General features: G+C 35.4%; 2 protein-coding genes and 10 non-coding genes across 18 annotated transcripts; 6 read left to right on the forward strand and 6 right to left on the reverse strand.

The window, feature by feature from the left end:
• Window positions 1-239: 239 nt before the first annotated feature.
• Window positions 240-1,442, forward strand: C34E11.4 (DUF4864 domain-containing protein). The gene is made up of 3 exons (NM_001029269.5): window positions 240-435; window positions 640-779; window positions 1,206-1,442. The coding sequence occupies exons 1-3, from the start codon at window positions 279-281 to the stop codon at window positions 1,299-1,301; spliced, it is 393 nt and encodes a 130-aa protein (NP_001024440.1). The 5' UTR covers window positions 240-278; the 3' UTR covers window positions 1,302-1,442.
• On the reverse strand, window positions 1,390-10,780 carry C34E11.2 (MH2 domain-containing protein; the record flags this gene model as incomplete). 7 transcript variants are annotated; one of them, NM_001373514.3, is made up of 16 exons in its annotated part: window positions 2,008-2,100; window positions 2,203-2,532; window positions 3,360-3,473; window positions 3,775-3,817; window positions 3,904-3,946; window positions 4,981-5,262; window positions 5,422-5,533; window positions 5,579-5,722; window positions 5,781-5,952; window positions 6,016-6,162; window positions 6,210-6,333; window positions 6,567-6,666; window positions 7,003-7,287; window positions 7,334-7,570; window positions 9,959-10,055; window positions 10,589-10,683. In NM_001373514.3, 16 exons carry the CDS (start codon window positions 10,681-10,683, stop codon window positions 2,008-2,010), a joined length of 2,418 nt encoding a protein of 805 aa, NP_001360677.1. The 7 variants fall into 7 exon arrangements, with proteins under 7 accessions (NP_001360676.1, NP_001359750.1, NP_001360679.1 ...); NM_001373516.2 differs by lacking the exon at window positions 3,775-3,817 and having other exon boundaries at window positions 1,391-2,100; NM_001373513.3 differs by lacking the exon at window positions 4,981-5,262 and having other exon boundaries at window positions 10,589-10,780.
• Window positions 2,618-2,690, reverse strand: C34E11.t1. Its single transcript has one exon. It is a non-coding gene; the product is annotated as a tRNA-Arg (tRNA).
• C34E11.11 lies at window positions 9,725-9,924 on the forward strand. Its single transcript, NR_072184.1, has one exon. It is a non-coding gene; the product is annotated as an Unclassified non-coding RNA C34E11.11 (non-coding RNA).
• C34E11.13 lies at window positions 10,059-10,224 on the forward strand. Its single transcript, NR_072185.1, has one exon. It is a non-coding gene; the product is annotated as an Unclassified non-coding RNA C34E11.13 (non-coding RNA).
• C34E11.16 lies at window positions 10,774-10,895 on the forward strand. Its single transcript, NR_072186.1, has one exon. It is a non-coding gene; the product is annotated as an Unclassified non-coding RNA C34E11.16 (non-coding RNA).
• C34E11.17 lies at window positions 10,810-10,995 on the reverse strand. Its single transcript, NR_072187.1, has one exon. It is a non-coding gene; the product is annotated as an Unclassified non-coding RNA C34E11.17 (non-coding RNA).
• A 54-nt stretch (window positions 10,996-11,049) lies between these two features.
• Window positions 11,050-11,197, reverse strand: C34E11.18. The gene has a single exon (NR_072188.1). It is a non-coding gene; the product is annotated as an Unclassified non-coding RNA C34E11.18 (non-coding RNA).
• Window positions 11,198-12,348: 1,151 nt separating this feature from the next.
• Window positions 12,349-12,464, forward strand: C34E11.8. The gene has a single exon (NR_072189.1). It is a non-coding gene; the product is annotated as an Unclassified non-coding RNA C34E11.8 (non-coding RNA).
• C34E11.10 lies at window positions 12,349-12,464 on the reverse strand. The gene has a single exon (NR_072190.1). It is a non-coding gene; the product is annotated as an Unclassified non-coding RNA C34E11.10 (non-coding RNA).
• A 1,646-nt stretch (window positions 12,465-14,110) lies between these two features.
• On the forward strand, window positions 14,111-14,198 carry C34E11.12. The gene has a single exon (NR_072191.1). It is a non-coding gene; the product is annotated as an Unclassified non-coding RNA C34E11.12 (non-coding RNA).
• C34E11.14 lies at window positions 14,111-14,198 on the reverse strand. Its single transcript, NR_072192.1, has one exon. It is a non-coding gene; the product is annotated as an Unclassified non-coding RNA C34E11.14 (non-coding RNA).
• Window positions 14,199-16,163: the final 1,965 nt, after the last annotated feature.

The raw sequence follows: 16,163 nt of genomic DNA on the forward strand, positions 1-16,163 counted from the left end.
CCCATTAAAATTATTCAGAAAAACATTTTTTTCATTAGTTTAATATCTTTTATTCGTCCGTAAAATTTAATTAAAACAAATATTTTTTGTATTACCTAGGTTACCTAGGTTACCTAGGTATTACCTGTGTTCACAGTTTTCCAATATTTTGAGTCGTCAGTAAAAATCGATTTTCCGTTTCTGACAAACTGATAACTGTGAAAGTTTATAATACAAAGACATATATTAGAAAGTAATATAATCAATTCTTATCAGCTATGTTTCTCTCATACACAACAATGTTCCTAATTCTTCTCATTATTTCCCTCACTCAGGTGATTTCAAAACCGATTTATTCCAATGAAATTGTTGAAAATCAAATGTCTGCTATCAAGTCAGCTGCAGAATCGAATAACTTTTCATTGCTTTTGAAGTTGGTGTCCCCGTCTGTATTTGGTAATTTTTTAATGATATCGTGAAAGTTTAAAAAAAATCATTTTATTATTTCAAGTCAAACTATAATACAAATAAAAATTGAATGAGTAACATTATAATTGATTTTTTAAACATTGTCGAATTTTGAAATAAATTGTTTAAAACACCAAAAAAAAGTGGTTCTATAGAAATTTCCTCGATGCATTAACATTTAACAAATTTTAGAATTGGAAGATGGCGAACGAGTTCGAAAAGCATTTTTTTCTGCAAAACTTTTACTCATGGATTCCAAATTCGAACGACCTGGAATAGTAGCTACAGTTACTGAAAGTGGAAAATATACATCTCAAATTCGAATGAAAAGGGTAATTTTATATTGAAATAATTTGTAAAAAACTACAAATGGATACCCATTTTTTTATAAAATTTGTTTGCTGGCACATTAACAAAATATTTCCATCAATTTCGCATCACAAACCATGTGAATTGAAAAAAAGTTCTGCATTGTCGTTGTAAGTAATTCACAATAGCCCAAAAAAAAATGGTTGAAATCTGGAAATAGCAAAAAATGCAAAAATTAAGAAACTTAATTTCGAGATACAATACGAAAAATTGTTCTTTGTTGGTATTTTTTCTCCAATTTCTGTTATCACAAAATTTTAACCATTTTTACTGTATGCTGAATCGTGAAAGTGTATTTTAAACGCAGCACCGGAATCAATATTGATCTGTCAGTTTTTACCTCAATAATAATACAAATGATACTTCATCAAACATTTATCTTATTTCAGAGCAAAGAGAGTGAAACTGGATGGATACTAATCGCAGCTGGCTTTCTTGAATGTATGATAAATAACGATTCGGAAAGTTTTTGCCTTGATGATTGAATAAATTATAAATTCAACAAAACATTTGGATGATTTTCACAGGTTGCCAGATTAACAGAAGATAAGGATGTATTTCTTATTCAAGACAGATTTAAGTGAGCACGCATTTATTTTTTATGTTACAGAAAAATAAAAATAAAAGACTACAAAAATTTTCTACCGGATCATAAAATGATATAAGAGAAGAGCATGGGAGCAAAAGTACACATATGACAATTGTACGCGGATGATATATAAAATTTAAGAGAAATTCGGGTGATGGTGTTAAGTAATACAGTGGTGTAGAATCAGAAAAGGCTATTGAAATGAAAAGATTGAGCAATAGACAAGTGACATATACATCTCCATTGTTACAATAATTAAAATATCATAGCATTAATTACATTACTATTATATTAAATAAGGTTAAAAACCGATACATTACAAGGAAAGCGGGAAAAGTGAAGACACAGAAAAGTTGACGAACAAAAATATTCCCATTATATGCATACAACCAAAATAATAAGATGGATGAATGAGCGTGTTCTTAGGAAAATAAGGTTTGATGAGAGATGACAAACCTAGTGCGAGCGTACACTATATTATGCAAAAATTGAGTGCGTCTACTCACTTTTTAGGTTTAAGTTGATTTTAGTTGGTTTAGGCGAATTTGTTTTGAAGTGTTGTGAAGATTCGTGACAGTTTATTCAAGTAAGTTGTAATTTGATTACATGTGAGTTCGTCTCACGTGCTGGTATTGTCCCCATGGTAGGGACCCTGTGCGGCTGACTCGGACTGCTACTGATGCTGGTTCGCGACACTGAAATGTTAGGTTTTATGTAGCATACAAGAAATTATAACACTTCTTTTTGACAAATGAAAACTTTCTCGTTAGAATTAAATTTAAAATGAAATAACTAACCAGAGTAGATTGGCCGTAGTTGTATGGTGGTAGGCGTTGTGTTGCTGGTGGCTGTTGTTGGTCTCGTGTTGATTGGTGTTGGTATTGTTGGTTGTGCGTTCTCCGGAGTCCTCGAGGCGCTTGGTGAGAAGAAGACGCGACGTGTTGTGAATGGGCTCGTTCTGGAGTGTTCCGCCCGCTGCTGCAATTGCTGCTGACGTTGTTGTACGGTTGGGTAGCACCGTGGTGGGGTTGGCGAGCGTTGCCGAATTGTCGCAAGTTGGGATGAACTGTGGCTGGTTGAGAGTGGTTGCGCGCAATGCGCAATCCGCTCGTTCGTTTCTCGAGAACCTGAAATATACATGATTTTAAATTGAAATTCCTTAATTGAAGGATTTATTTTACAAATTGCCTTTGCAAAATTGAGAAAAAATGTCGACCACGGCAGGGATCGAACCTGTAATCCCCAGATTCGAAGTCTGGTGGCTTATCCATTAGGCGACGCGACCCCATTCTGCACCATAAAAGGTAGCGAAGGATTTTACCAAGTAGGAGGCAATGGGGTCAATATAATGTCCTATCATTAACTTGAAACTTACAATTTTATGAAATTTCTTGATTTTAATATTACTCATCCCAACCTTTTTTTATAACCCTACATTTTGAATATTAATATTTTTACTTACAAAACGTATGCGATTTTTTTTGTTTTTACACTCAAAATAATAAAACTGCGTGGCGTGTACTGCAGAAAACCTAATATTTATGCCCCGCCTTTTAATCGTCCACTCACGGGGAAAACGCAAAAAGCGGTACCCCAGGCAATATCAGCCGCCGACATCATTCGAGGTCCGCGCACCACACTATTTTTCTCACTGTTGGCGTGGCGAGCTGTCCCCCCCCTCCCCTATTTTTGTCTTTTCCCCGTGAGTGGACGATTAAAAGGCGGGTCCTAAATATTAGGTTTTCTGCAGTACACGCCACGCAGTTTTATTATTTTGAGTGTAAGCTTGAGAAACACTATTTCTAAAAAAAAAGACGAGCATGTTTTCTAACGAATTTTACCCATTCTCACAAATCTTACTAAAACAATAAATTTTTATTACACGTATATCATATCTTGAAAATTCGAAAATTATTGATGTTTTATGAACTTGTGAAATTAAAAAAAAGCCCACCTGACGGAGTTCGCTGACGAACGGGTTTGATCGGTTGCGTGGAGGATCGGACTGGACCGGGCTTCGACCGAAGTAAACTTCCATCTCCTCGCCGCGGTGCGGGTGAAACTCCCTCTGAAACAAACGGTAGGTGCACAGCCCAAAGGCAAACTTTCGATAATTTTCAAATCAAGGATTTTTCAATTATCGGAAGGTCACACTAACAAAACTGCAACGGAACCACAAATAAAATCAACAGACAAACAAAAAATCACTCAAAACAGTTATTGTACACTCCAAAAATGAAAGCTCAAAATCTAAAACAGAGGGAATGAGGCGTTGGCGTGGGTAGAATACAAAAGTGAATTGAAAAGCAACAAAAAAAACTCAAAAAACCAGTGGCCACACACAGAGTTAAACAGTCAGTTCTAGTTACCATTTCATGATGGCGCTCATAAAACGCTGGGTTGGAATTGAAGCTGAAGCAAGAATAATGAGAAATAGCAACAAAAATGAAAAGCCATTAAAAATAACATAATATATGGTTGGGTGTTAATTGACTTACGCGTTGTTAATTTGATTATATGGCAGCGAAGCATTGGGGAGACCTGAAATATAGGCATGGTTAAGGAAAAGCTGGGGGGGGGGGGGGGGAATTGTCGGCTTGTTGTGATAAAATGACTTTTGGTAAAAAACAGTTTATGTGCTACACTAATTTCTAAAGGAATAAATACAAATTCTAGAAAAAAAATTAAAAAAAAAAACGATTTTCTTTTACTGCTTCCAGTGACGCCACTTTGCAGATAAAACTTTTCCTGTAAATGTTGATGTTACGCGTATTTCTAAACTTTTAAAAATAAATTGTTTTCAGAGGAACATTGCAAAATAAGCATATTCCAATGTTAACTTCAAGCAATATTTGTTAAAATTCTTTTGATATTTTAAGAATGGAGTTTTAAAAATTATTTTATACTAATCAACAAAAAAGTCTCTAGTTTTTGTTTAAATCCTATTTGAATTTGGACGAGTTTATTAGAACGTTGTACAATGGAGCACGCTTACAGACACTATTTTTCTAATTATCAGTTTTCACGTTTTTACATTAATGTCTAGTTTTGTTTTTTTGTAGTTAAGTTAGTAAAATAAAAAATTTAAACGAATGACAAGGTTTTCAGTTAAAAAAAACTATGAAAAATGAAAATTGGGAACACTGGTTTACCCTATTATTCTGTTCTGTAAATCACATTTTCGGTATAAAAAAGTTAAAAAAGATTATTAGAGGTGCAAAAAAATAATAGGGTTCTTGAGCAAATTACAATTAGTACATTGAATTACAAGCGCGCTCCATTATGAAAAATAAGTGGGAACTTCCCGAAACTAAAACGCTTTTGATGTTCAGCTTGATATTTTTTGCAGTTGGCGTTCAAAAAAGTTTATAAAATTGAACAATATTCTTGGTAGCATCCAAATTTGTTGCCTTTGTTTTTTGAAACGAAAAAAAGTGTTGAGTCACATTACTTACCCATATACGACGGGAACCATTTGAGTTTCACATTTTTGAACATATTTGTATCTATAGGGAAACATCAAATGTTTTTTGAAACAAAAACTAATTCAAGCCAAACAAAATATGAAATCATACCATTATTAGGTTGCGGAGTTCTGGGAAGTGGTGGCGGTGGCGAGGACATTGGAATTGGAGGTGAGAGCTCAGATGCAGTTGACACGGCACTTGGGGTCCACACAGGTGCACCTTCTAACGTTGGGAGAAATTGTTCAGCTGCTGGGGTTGACGAGAAGCTACGTGGCAATGGACAGACGTGCTCGGGAGTATGTGCTGGTGATTGGTTATAATCTTTGCGTGGCAAGGTAGGCACATTTACTGTTGGTGCTGGTGATGGTGGGTTAGTTGGTGGTTCGTCATCTGAATAGGATATGTTGTTGTGAGGATAGTGCAAAAAAAAGATGCTTGATGTGATCGTGAATAAGAAATGAAATTAAGGAAAATTGAATTGTGCTATGCATTGTTCCTTGAATTATCTTGCATGAATAATAATAAATAATATGAATAAAAAAATCAAACCTTCGCTAACTGCGTTGGCTTCTCTTATTTCACTTGTTTCCTTAAGCTCATCACGAGCTAAAGCAGCGAGCTCATGCTCTGAAACTACGCTAGAAGACGTTGACCGACCATCCTGACAAAAATGTTAGATTATCACAAATGCAAACAAATTTCTTACTTTGTATCTCGATTGTGTCGAGCTCCAACTTCCAGAATCAAAATGCTCCTTGTTGCTGTCATAATCACTCGTTATTGAATGACTTCTAGTAAATATGACATCTTGGAGTAAAGGTCGATGTGCTCTACCTCCGGCTCTCGGTTTCTGGAAAATTGTTCTTATGCTCAAGATTTTTTTGTGGCATGAAAAAATTTTTACTCACATCCAACATTTGCACTGCCGGACTTTCCGTGTACTTTTCTATCTCATTGATCTTTTGCACCTGCTCCCACCGCTTTGCGCGAGATTTGATAGCAGTTGATGCTTCAGAGCGACGACCTGAAGAGTCTTCTCCAGACGAATCTAATGATGATGTTGAACAGTGATACGGTTTTCTGAATGAATTCAGTTATTCAAAAGCTTCGAACCAATAATAGCATTATATTCTTAACACTTACTTTGGTCGCTCTTTTTTCACTAAATCTGCAGTTCTCAAGGTATTTGTTTGAGCAATACTTATAGTTGAAGCAATCTGTGCAAGTTGTTCCGGAGATATTGTCAGATTTTGATTATTATTATTATTGTTACGTGTAGGTGTTGGAGTTCTAAAAATTTTAATTTCAAACAAAACATTTTAATGTTAAATTATTACCCTTTATTAGCCTGAGTAACTGCAGCTGCTATGATTTGAGTTAAAGTTTGGGCATTAAAACCAGAATTATCCGGACCGGACATTGGAGACGGAGAAGTAACACTGGGTAACCCATAGACATTTACTGAAATCAAAGTTTTTTAGAATAGTTGAAACTAGATTAAGATCTCGTACTTGTGTATTATAGGCACGTATTTTATATTCAAATTTATAACCTTGCAAAAACTTTTTTGGTTGCATGTAGATAGCCTAACATGTGAACATACATCTAACGTTCTACTCATCTGAACAAATTCATGAAAGTTTCATTTATAGTCAAAATGCATGCCTATAATACACAAATGCCAAGTAACTTACACAAAGATTTGATAAGAGGAATTTTCTCTTTAATCATATCAAGTGCCACCAAATTGACAATTGCAAACCAGCAAGGTGTTCGATTCATATCTGCTCCATCCTACAAATAATACGTTCAAAGGGAGTTTTCCAACATGAAGCAATAATATTTGAATATAGACATCAACCAAAAAACACAAGGGAATAATTTTCAAAAACAATTTCAAAACAATTACTTTATTTTGACAGTATAATCTTTTTTTGTTGAAAATCTATAATATAAATTGCTTGTTTTCAAAAAAAAAAAACAGAAATAATTCAAATAAGATTTGTTTTTGATTCAAAAAAATACAATCACTCATTTTTTTGAATAATTTAATGCTAAAAATCAAAATAGAGTTTGCTGATTAAAAATCTTCAATGAACTCAAGTTAAATAAAAGCAAATAATTACTTACTTTGACCAAAGCAACTCTCATACACGTCTTCAGTAACAAATTTCTGGCATCAGGCGTTCCATCATGAAGCTCTCGCTCCAAAGAATGTTTGAACTTCCTCATATCGAATACTTTGTACGCTTTTTCATCTTCCATTGCACCGTGATTCAATTTACCATGCAATCGAACTAATCGATCAGATATACAGTTGTTTCTGGGCTCTTTCCATCCTTGGCACACAATCGGTGTTGCTCCGCGAGCCATGCCTTTGATGTTACCTTGATAATCCATTTTTAAAATCACACCCTGAAAAAATTAAATCAGGATTTTTCTTGAAATACGATAAACTCACATCTGCTATTTTGGCTCGAATTTCTTTAGTATGATCATCTCGTGTTGGGTTTTCAAAATGATTAAAACCCAACGTTTTCCCATCAAATTCATCTTCAGACCCATCAATAATTACCGTTGTTTTTCTTAAATACGCTTTTGCAACCCGTTTGCATCTCTCCATAATAACAATTTTTCCCCAGATTTCATCGTCGATTGATCCTTCATTGAGCTTGTTGAGCACTTCTTTCACTTGGTCCTAAAGATGTTTGATCCTTAAAAGGGCAAGTGAACGGAGACGGGGAGGTGGATAAGGAAGGAGTTTTCGAGTGGGTGTTCTCAAGATGCTTCACATTCCTTCGTGAGTTGGAAAATTTTATTTTTTGTGTTTTGATGAACAAGGCGGGCTGTGTTTTAGACGTTTTCATTTTATCAAAAGCTCAACAAGTCGTCAAGTATCTGTGCTTGAACAATCTCTAAATCTGATTTTAAACCCGAAAAATTTTCAAATATATTAACTGTATAATTTCGTTTCCGCGTTTTTATAAATGCCAACTAACATCAGATTTCTGAAAAATTATGGACTTGGTAAACGAACTTTATTGAAACAATGAGAACTAGCAGAAAAGGTGTGCCAATATTTTGGAGGATACTTCGCACTGCACAAAAAATGTTGAAGGATCATGCATCAGGTTATTAAATTTTCTTGTCAAATCACGTGTGAATGAACATTTTTAAAATATATAAGAACTTATAATTTGAAGATGGAGTAGCGTCAAAAGTGTTTAAAAAACAGTGGGGCCAAAGTTACCAAATATCATAATGGAATTTTTATTTTGTTTAAAAAAAAGGCCATTACTGATTTTTTGCCATTTTTTGAAAATAAATATAGCACTGTCCCATATTCACATCCCTAAAATATTTAAATACTGCTATTAGATTGTAAAATTTGAAGGATGTTTTTTTTAATTGACGATGTCTAGAAAAAAAAGTGAAAAAACTAAGTAATTACCCCTTTTTCAAACAAAATAGAAAACATTTCAAAAAGTTTGTATAGCATTACAAGAATATTTGGTCAATTTTTTCAACGCATTATGAAAAAATGACTATAAATTTGTTCTAAAGGGTTGGCATAGTTTTATTTCTGAGATTCGAATTTGAGAATAAACTATAGTAGAACCAAATTTTTTTTCGCCGATTAGCATACGATCATGACCGAAAGCTTGTGCACACACGTGCAGACACACACGTGATACTTGACGCAATCCGATAAATTCATTTTTTGTCCCAGTTTCTATCGTTTCGTTTGCCACACGATCCCATTGCGTCAAAGCTGGTTTAGAACTACTGAGCAAACAAGGAACGCAATATGCTCTGGCGTGCGCGCACCGATGCCAATCAACGTGTGTGGTCAAAACGCATGTTAAATGAGCCGATAATCGGATGAAGACGAGCAAAATTAATTCTGTTGGTAAATTGAAACAATGGGTTCGGAACGGCTGCAGAGGTTGCACCTTGCAAAATATTTGGAGTTAATCTATTTGATGTTATAAGACGGTTGGAGCTGATGAACTCAAAACGGTTTCACGTAAACCCAAAAATATTTTCCACTACATTTTCTATTAACAATTAAAAAAAAAATTGAATCAAAAATTAACATTTATTCGCCATTTTCAGGCTTAGAAAACCATTAATCTTAGGAAAGAAGGATCAAAGAAACATTTCAAAAAAGGTAACATTTTTGGCCAGGTATACTACACAAGTACAATATAATCTTTATCTCAAAAAAGTGGGCTTCTGACCTAACCCTATAATTTTAAATGTTTTACATTACGTCATTCTAACTTGTGCATACACAGTGTGCGACATAATTCTGATCATTAAATGGTATATAAAACTAGATGAAATTATTTTGAAATCAAGCAAATACTCGTCATCATACAGGCTGCTTTGTTAAAAAAAAATTCATAAAATCTGGCTCCAAGTGACGTACGTGATTGTTCCCTATTGTCTACTCATCTTTCAGCAATTAGCCGCTCATTTTCTCCTTTGAAGCGCATTCTTCTAGTTCCGCACCCACTACGGGCGGCTGGATCAAATGTTTTTCTTTTATGCTGGTCGGTTTGGTTAGGTTTGGTGTACAAACAAACAAGAAAGTGAGCAAAACATTTCGCATTTTTAATACTAGATCAACAGCTAATTTTTGATGAGAGCTCATTCTTTGTACACACGACAAATACTGCAGAAGAACAACTTGCGTTCTTCTATAAATAATATGCTAAACGACTTTTACACGACTGTTCTGCTCAGGTAACCACAAAATGTTTAGTAATTTTTTTGCTGACCACTGGTGCTTCTGCCCACTTGATCAAACTTCGGCCATCAGGTGAAATCTCGCGCAAGACGAGAAGAGCTTAGATATACAGTGTGCTTCGAAATAGTGCAAGGTGCTACGAGAGAGAAGGTGCTTGCCACTCAATACAATATGAATTTGATATCTTGAGGGCGATTCGCGCCTGGTGGAAGATGAGGCAGTTGTGCGAAATTGGATAGAAAAAGAGAAAGGAATATGAAAACTCTTGAGAAATTGATAGTGTATGGGAAGATTTGGGGGAGTCACGATTAGGGTCAAAGTGAGAACACTCACCAATAGAAACGCGTCGGTGTCGTACCAAGTGTCAGAGTTCGGATTTGTTTGGGTACCATGGACTAATGAGGATCGAGAAACTCCATTCTCCATCTCCCTAAAAAGTGAATTTTGGAAGAAAGAGAGCACAGAACAGATGAAAGCGAGGGAAAGACAGGAGTGGGTGGTTTGAATAAAAGTATGAAATTCATTTTTTTGGTCAACAGAGTTAAATACAATAAAATTTTTCCCAAAAAGAGCAACGAAATATATTTTAATTTGTTAATCAACAAAAATAATATAAACTCAATAATAAATATAAAAATTTAAAAAAAAGTTACTGAGCTTTCAGTTTATTTTATTGAAGAAACCATCCCTAAATAAATGGTTCAAATTACGAAAGAGAACTCATAAAAAACGTGGATTTTGTTATTCAGTTGCTTAGTGGATAACAATTTGTTAATCTCAATATCTGAAGGAAGTTACGGCATTTTACAAATACAACAAAAAATAATTGAATACATTTTTTGATAAATTTTTAAAAACATACAAAAACTGAACGAAATGTATAAAAACCCCACCCAGAGAGAAAAAAATTGAAGACGATAAATAGGAACACACAGGAAGCATGAAAATATATCCTGCACAAACCTTTTTGAGTCATGAGATATTCGTGAGTTAAGCCTAGCAGCTGCGTTCAGCCCTTTTTCGCGTATAGTCTCTCCCGGGTCATAGGCCCTATGCATCGATGGCTTATAGGGGATAAGAAGTAAATTTGGAGAAACGAAAAGTGGTGGCTGAATAAAAGGTTGGTTGCGGAAAGACGAGTCAGTGACGGAAAATGAAGGAGTTTCGGGTGCGCGAAGGTGACTTTTCTCGTTTTCTCGTCGCCTCTCTCAAGCTTGAACTGTCTTGACTGACTGTTTCGGCGCGGCAGCTGGCTCGCAGGAGCCTCCTTCCGCGCCGCCGCTTCCGGTGATTGCCAACGCCCCGAGCACCTGCGACTCTCACGGAGTAGTATTGTATCGTTTCACGCGACTGTGTTTTACGCTTTTTTCTGCCGCTAGTTGCTACTGCACTCACTGAATTTTGAGCGATTAGCAGCATACTAGCAGACTGAGTGAGGGACAATTGGGCGTCGAGAAGCTAAAAAACCAATGGGAGCGGACCAGATACCTGTCAATGTTTGTGGAGGAGGGCAACAGCAACGACACAGAGGCCACGCTTGTCGAGCCACTTGTTCTAGAAGAACGAGGTAAAAATGAGGAACGGTAGGGAGAAGAAAAAATGAACGTTTGGATAAGTCAGCTGTCTAGTGCGGCGATTGCTTGTGAGAGCAACAAAAATTGACATAAGAGCCGAGTGGGTAAAAGGAAATTGAATTGAAAGGGAAACAGAAAGCCGAAATATATATATATATATATCTTTCACTTTCTAACTATTTTATACAATGAAAATATTCCACGCAAGCTTACCACTTAAATACTTATATGCCGTATTTCCTCTATTAGTCTTGCATGCAAGACTAATTTTCAATCATCCCGTAGGTGTGCAAGACTAATAGAGGAAATACGGTATGTAGGGAAGACATGGTTGTTTGTGGCACTCACACACGTATTCAGTATGTTCAAAACTAAAATATAAGTACAAAATCAATAATCCGTATATGTATGTATGATCAAAATATTTTATATCAAATAGAATTTAAAGGATTGTAATGATGAATGCTAAGGAAAATTTGTTTTCCCTAGGTTGCTTAGTTTGCATGGCATTTCCTTCAGTATGACCACTCAAAATTGATACTGTAGTTGTATGTTCAAAAATGAACACAGTCGATGAATAGAACCACTTGCTATTTTAGTGTAGGACATGAGCTTGTAGTCGTAGGGCCGCGTCAAAAACCCTTCAGAATTTGTTTTCTTTCAATACACCCACTGATTCAAAAATGCTTCAGAACGCCTGCTTAAAATATCTGAATTTGAATAAAAAACGTGCAAATCTATACATAAGGAATACTTTTTTTTAAGGAATACAGTTTTTCCACCAGCCGCACAGCCTTGCATCTAATATGTCAGAGTTCAATTTGTATTTTTCAGAAAGAGCATTTCTCAACGCATCTAATTCTTACATACGAATCAAGTTTCCTACAAACTTTTCACAAATTCACACTATGTTTTTTAGCTCCGTACACAGACTAATCCTATTTGTAACTGTAATCCTTTGATTTCATTGTGTTCGATTTCCCGATTGCATAGTCAAATTCTAAAGTTCTCTTGTGTATTGTTTCTGGGAGGTGCGCAAAGTTTACAAACATGCGCTCAGTTAGAATCGCGGAAATTCCTCGCATCGTCCGTTTTTTGTCATTTGCTCTTCGCCACATTCCGCTTGCACTCCGCACATTACTCACTTGGCAGCAAAAATTTCATAATTTTTGCTCATTGTGTGAGTGTGTGAAACGTGTGAGCGACACGCCACATGGAAGCTGGTTCCAGTGCCTGTTGACATTGGGTCAATATACAAATACATTCTCGCACTGCAGCTTCTTGTTGGTGTCAGTGATTTTAGAAATGTTAAATTTTGGAGGGAATGAAAAACGTTTTAAATGTTTAGACCACATAGTATTTTTGTTTCAGGTTCTTATCCATAATCACTTCATTAATTATGGAAAAAATTGATACACAAAACAAAATTTACCAAATGGAAAAAGTATTTTCAGAAGTGCTCAAATCTGGAGACTGGTGTATTCAATTTTTGGGTTTTTTATAGATATTTTATTATCAAGAAAAGGAAAAACCTGAAAGCTCAAAGTTGTGAACTATAAACTATGGTTTCACTCATAAACGTCTAAATGTTTTTAACCGTCACTGACATAGATCCAGCAGCCTGATCCGCAACTATATCCTCGTCACTGAGCTGTTTGTACATTGAACATTAACTTTTTACACAGTCTTGGTTTGTTTCAGTTCACTTTTCCGTGGAATTGGAATTGCAACACCGAATATGTACGTTGAAGCATAACTTTTCATTTTGTTTTAGTGCAATGTCACTGAACACAGTAAAAAAGTTTAGTAGTTTTTGATCTACACAAAATTCAGAATTTAAATTTAAAAATTGGGATATATATGTTCCAAATATTTTTAGTTTTTAAGTTTCGAGTGAAATTTTTCACTAATTATTTGCGGAATGGGTACAGCTTTACCTTTTTAAAAGATAGATATAACGAACAGTTCTCATGGGAGAGGATTTGTTTTTACCAACAAAAAAAAGCGACATCTGATATGTGTGCTTTTATATGTGCATGTCGTTTTTTTCTCTTCTAACACTACACCTATTTTTCACACATTTGGTCAGGTAAGTGTATGCAATCAGTCTTTTCCTGGTTTGCATCAGGGATGTGCGGCAAATTTGCCGATTTGCCGAAAATTGCCGACTTGCCGAGCTCGGCAAATTTGCCGATTTGCCGAATTCGGCAAATTTGAAAAAACCAGCAATTGCCGATTTGCCGAGCTCGGCAATTTTCAAAAAAGTAGATTTGCCGAATTTGCCGAGCTCGGCAAATTTCGAAATTTGCCGCACACGTCAAAAATTTGACAGCACAATTTTGACTAAAACTATTGATTTTTTAGCCAAAAATTTAGTAAAATGACACAAAATTGAGCTATTTTGATGTTTAAGCAGACACACTACACCTAACCTCGTTCAGAAACCAGAGGTGTGTTAAGAATTCAGTAGTTTTGGTGCTCCAAAAAACATAAAAAATATCAAATTTTTCCGAGTTTGTTAAGCACGGCAAATTTGCCGAATTTGCCGAATTTGCCGAGCTCGGCAAATTTGCCGAATTTGCCGTGCTCGGCAAATATTGAAAAAAGAGATTTGCCGAATTTGCCGAGCTCGGCAAATTTTGAAAAACCAGCAATTGCCGATTTGCCGAGCTCGGCAATTTTTTCCATTTGCCGCACACCCCTGGTTTGCATCTGCTAAACTCGGAGACCAATTTTCCGTCACCTTTGACTCAAATTTCAAATTCATACTTTTCCGCATTCCCGATTGCAGTTGTTAGTCCACCTATAGAAAAAAAAAATGCAAAACCGAATGTTTTTCTGAAATTGTGCGGAATATCTGATGAAGTTCAGCCACAAGAGCACCAGAAGGTCGAGTGCTCTTTTTTTGTGCCGAAATGCCGTTTTGCTTATGCTTCACATAATTTGGAAGCGTTTCAAGTGAATAGATGAGAGGAGCATATGATGAGAGGATGGTGTCCCTATGCTCAACGCCACAAACTTGTTCATTCTTTTTTCCAAATCTTCATTTTTCTTCTTTTTCTCCTACCTCCTTCTATTTTAGGTTTCCCGCATTCATTAAATTTGAAAATCTGAAATCCTTGGAAAAAAATCTGCCTCACAAACACATTGGAATTTTCAGCTCTACATATTGGCATCGGACTAAAATTTACTTGCAATCATAGCAAATCATGATGCTCACGTCAATACAACCTACTATATATTTTCATTATACAGAATTCTTGGAACATAGAAAGTGAGTGTAGATCTAAAAACATAGTCAGGCAGAAAACATTAATGTTTTCTTGGTTTAAAATTTAAGACTAAACGAATTTTTCAAAATTAAAAAAAAAACGTTGTTGTAAAAAAACGTTGCATGTCGGAAAACTAAATTTATGAGGTTTTTGAAAGAAATTTTGAGATCCTTATAATAATCACTAACGCAAAACTTTATTATTCAAAATAGGCTCACAAATTGCTCGCTCAGAAAAGACTCGGCAACAAATACCCCGAATATATAATATTTTCTTCTGACGTCACAGAACATTGTTTCAAAGAAGATAGTATGAAAAGGATGGAAAATATTTGAGAGAAATATTATTGGTCCCTCGACCAATTCTTAACAGATAGAATGGAAGAAGTGGATGGAGTACCTGTTCACACAGGGCAAAACTTTGCGTCACGTCAAGACTGACGGGGTGTCCGTTGGTCCCTATCTTCTTTTCTTCGACATTTTTCATTTTTTGTGGAAAGTAGATAGATGGAAAGATAGAACAAGTGGTCATTTTTTCTCCCCTTTCTTCATTTCCATTTTATTTTTGAAAAAAGGCATGTCAAAGAAGTCATCGGTGGAGAGTAATTAATCAACTCTTAATTGTGTCTATTATCACTCCGACAACCTCTCTCACACTGCTCATAAACTCGAATGGAGGTCGTTGTAATATGTAGAAACTCCTGAGACATATCAAATACTTTATGTCAATTTAAAGTTGATACTAACTAATTTCGAAGATATTTCGTTCTCGTGAGACAAATTGAACAATGTGCAATTCATTTTAATAAAATTTTCATTCGAGAAATGACGTTTCTCCGGGTGCAAAACATGCATGTAAGCAACTAAAACAGCGAAGCAAAAAAGAAACCCACAAGAATTTAAATATTTAGTTTTGGTCAAAAAATTTGTACTACATATCAAAATAAAATTAGTTCACATTAAAAAAATTCTAAGATTACTAACAGTCATGTGAGTCATCTGAAAAAAACTTATTCCTGCCACAAAGGCTAACTCAAAGTTGTGTCTCTTGAACTAACTTTCTCGACCCATCTAACAGGTCTACTTAGAAGAAAATATTCGGGCATCGTCCAGTTGATCCGATCAAACGTCCGTTTTTTGAAATAAGATTTTTTGAAAAGCTGATCGCAAAACTAAGAAAAAACGAGCTGGAAACGGCTAAAATCATTTGCCACGACTCTGCCGGTAAAATTTCTCTGGATGAGGATTTTCGCAGACATTTGCAAACTTTGAGGGTTTAAATAAATATGAAAACATTCTGAAAACCGAATGAAAATCCACAACGATCAGAACAACTTTTTGAATATAAACGAATCTCTTGAATTTTCCTCAATAAGGAGAGAAACCTCTTTCTATTTTACAATATTTTTATCGCGCAACCCACATTCTCTTAGCTTCATTTTGAAGGTGAATCATCAAACCTTCTAATAATGACACTGAATCAACCTAAACAGTTGTGTTACAATGATGTCTGTTAGCAGTGTGCTCGTTGTGTCTCTTAGCACACACACACACATACATTTTATGAATGTGCTTTGATGCTGAGCCGGCAGAAGCAAATTAACCTAGTTTTCATCTTACTACTCATCGTTAGGAAGCCGAGGGTGGTCGTTTTGTGCAATTCTAGTAATATTTCCACTCATTCAACATGCTT

The sequence above is a fragment of the Caenorhabditis elegans genome, chromosome X (genome assembly GCF_000002985.6).
Source record: "Caenorhabditis elegans chromosome X".
Classification (NCBI taxonomy): Eukaryota; Metazoa; Nematoda; class Chromadorea; order Rhabditida; family Rhabditidae; genus Caenorhabditis; species Caenorhabditis elegans.

Excerpts from the sequence above, each read along its gene's own strand:
- C34E11.4 (NM_001029269.5), top strand. The coding sequence starts at position 279 with ATGTTCCTAATTCTTCTCATTATTTCCCTCACTCAGGTGATTTCAAAA. Across the intron at positions 436-639 it reads GGTGTCCCCGTCTGTATTTG|AATTGGAAGATGGCGAACGA; the intron begins GTAATTTTTTAA and ends AACAAATTTTAG. Across the intron at positions 780-1,205 it reads CTCAAATTCGAATGAAAAGG|AGCAAAGAGAGTGAAACTGG; the intron begins GTAATTTTATAT and ends ATCTTATTTCAG.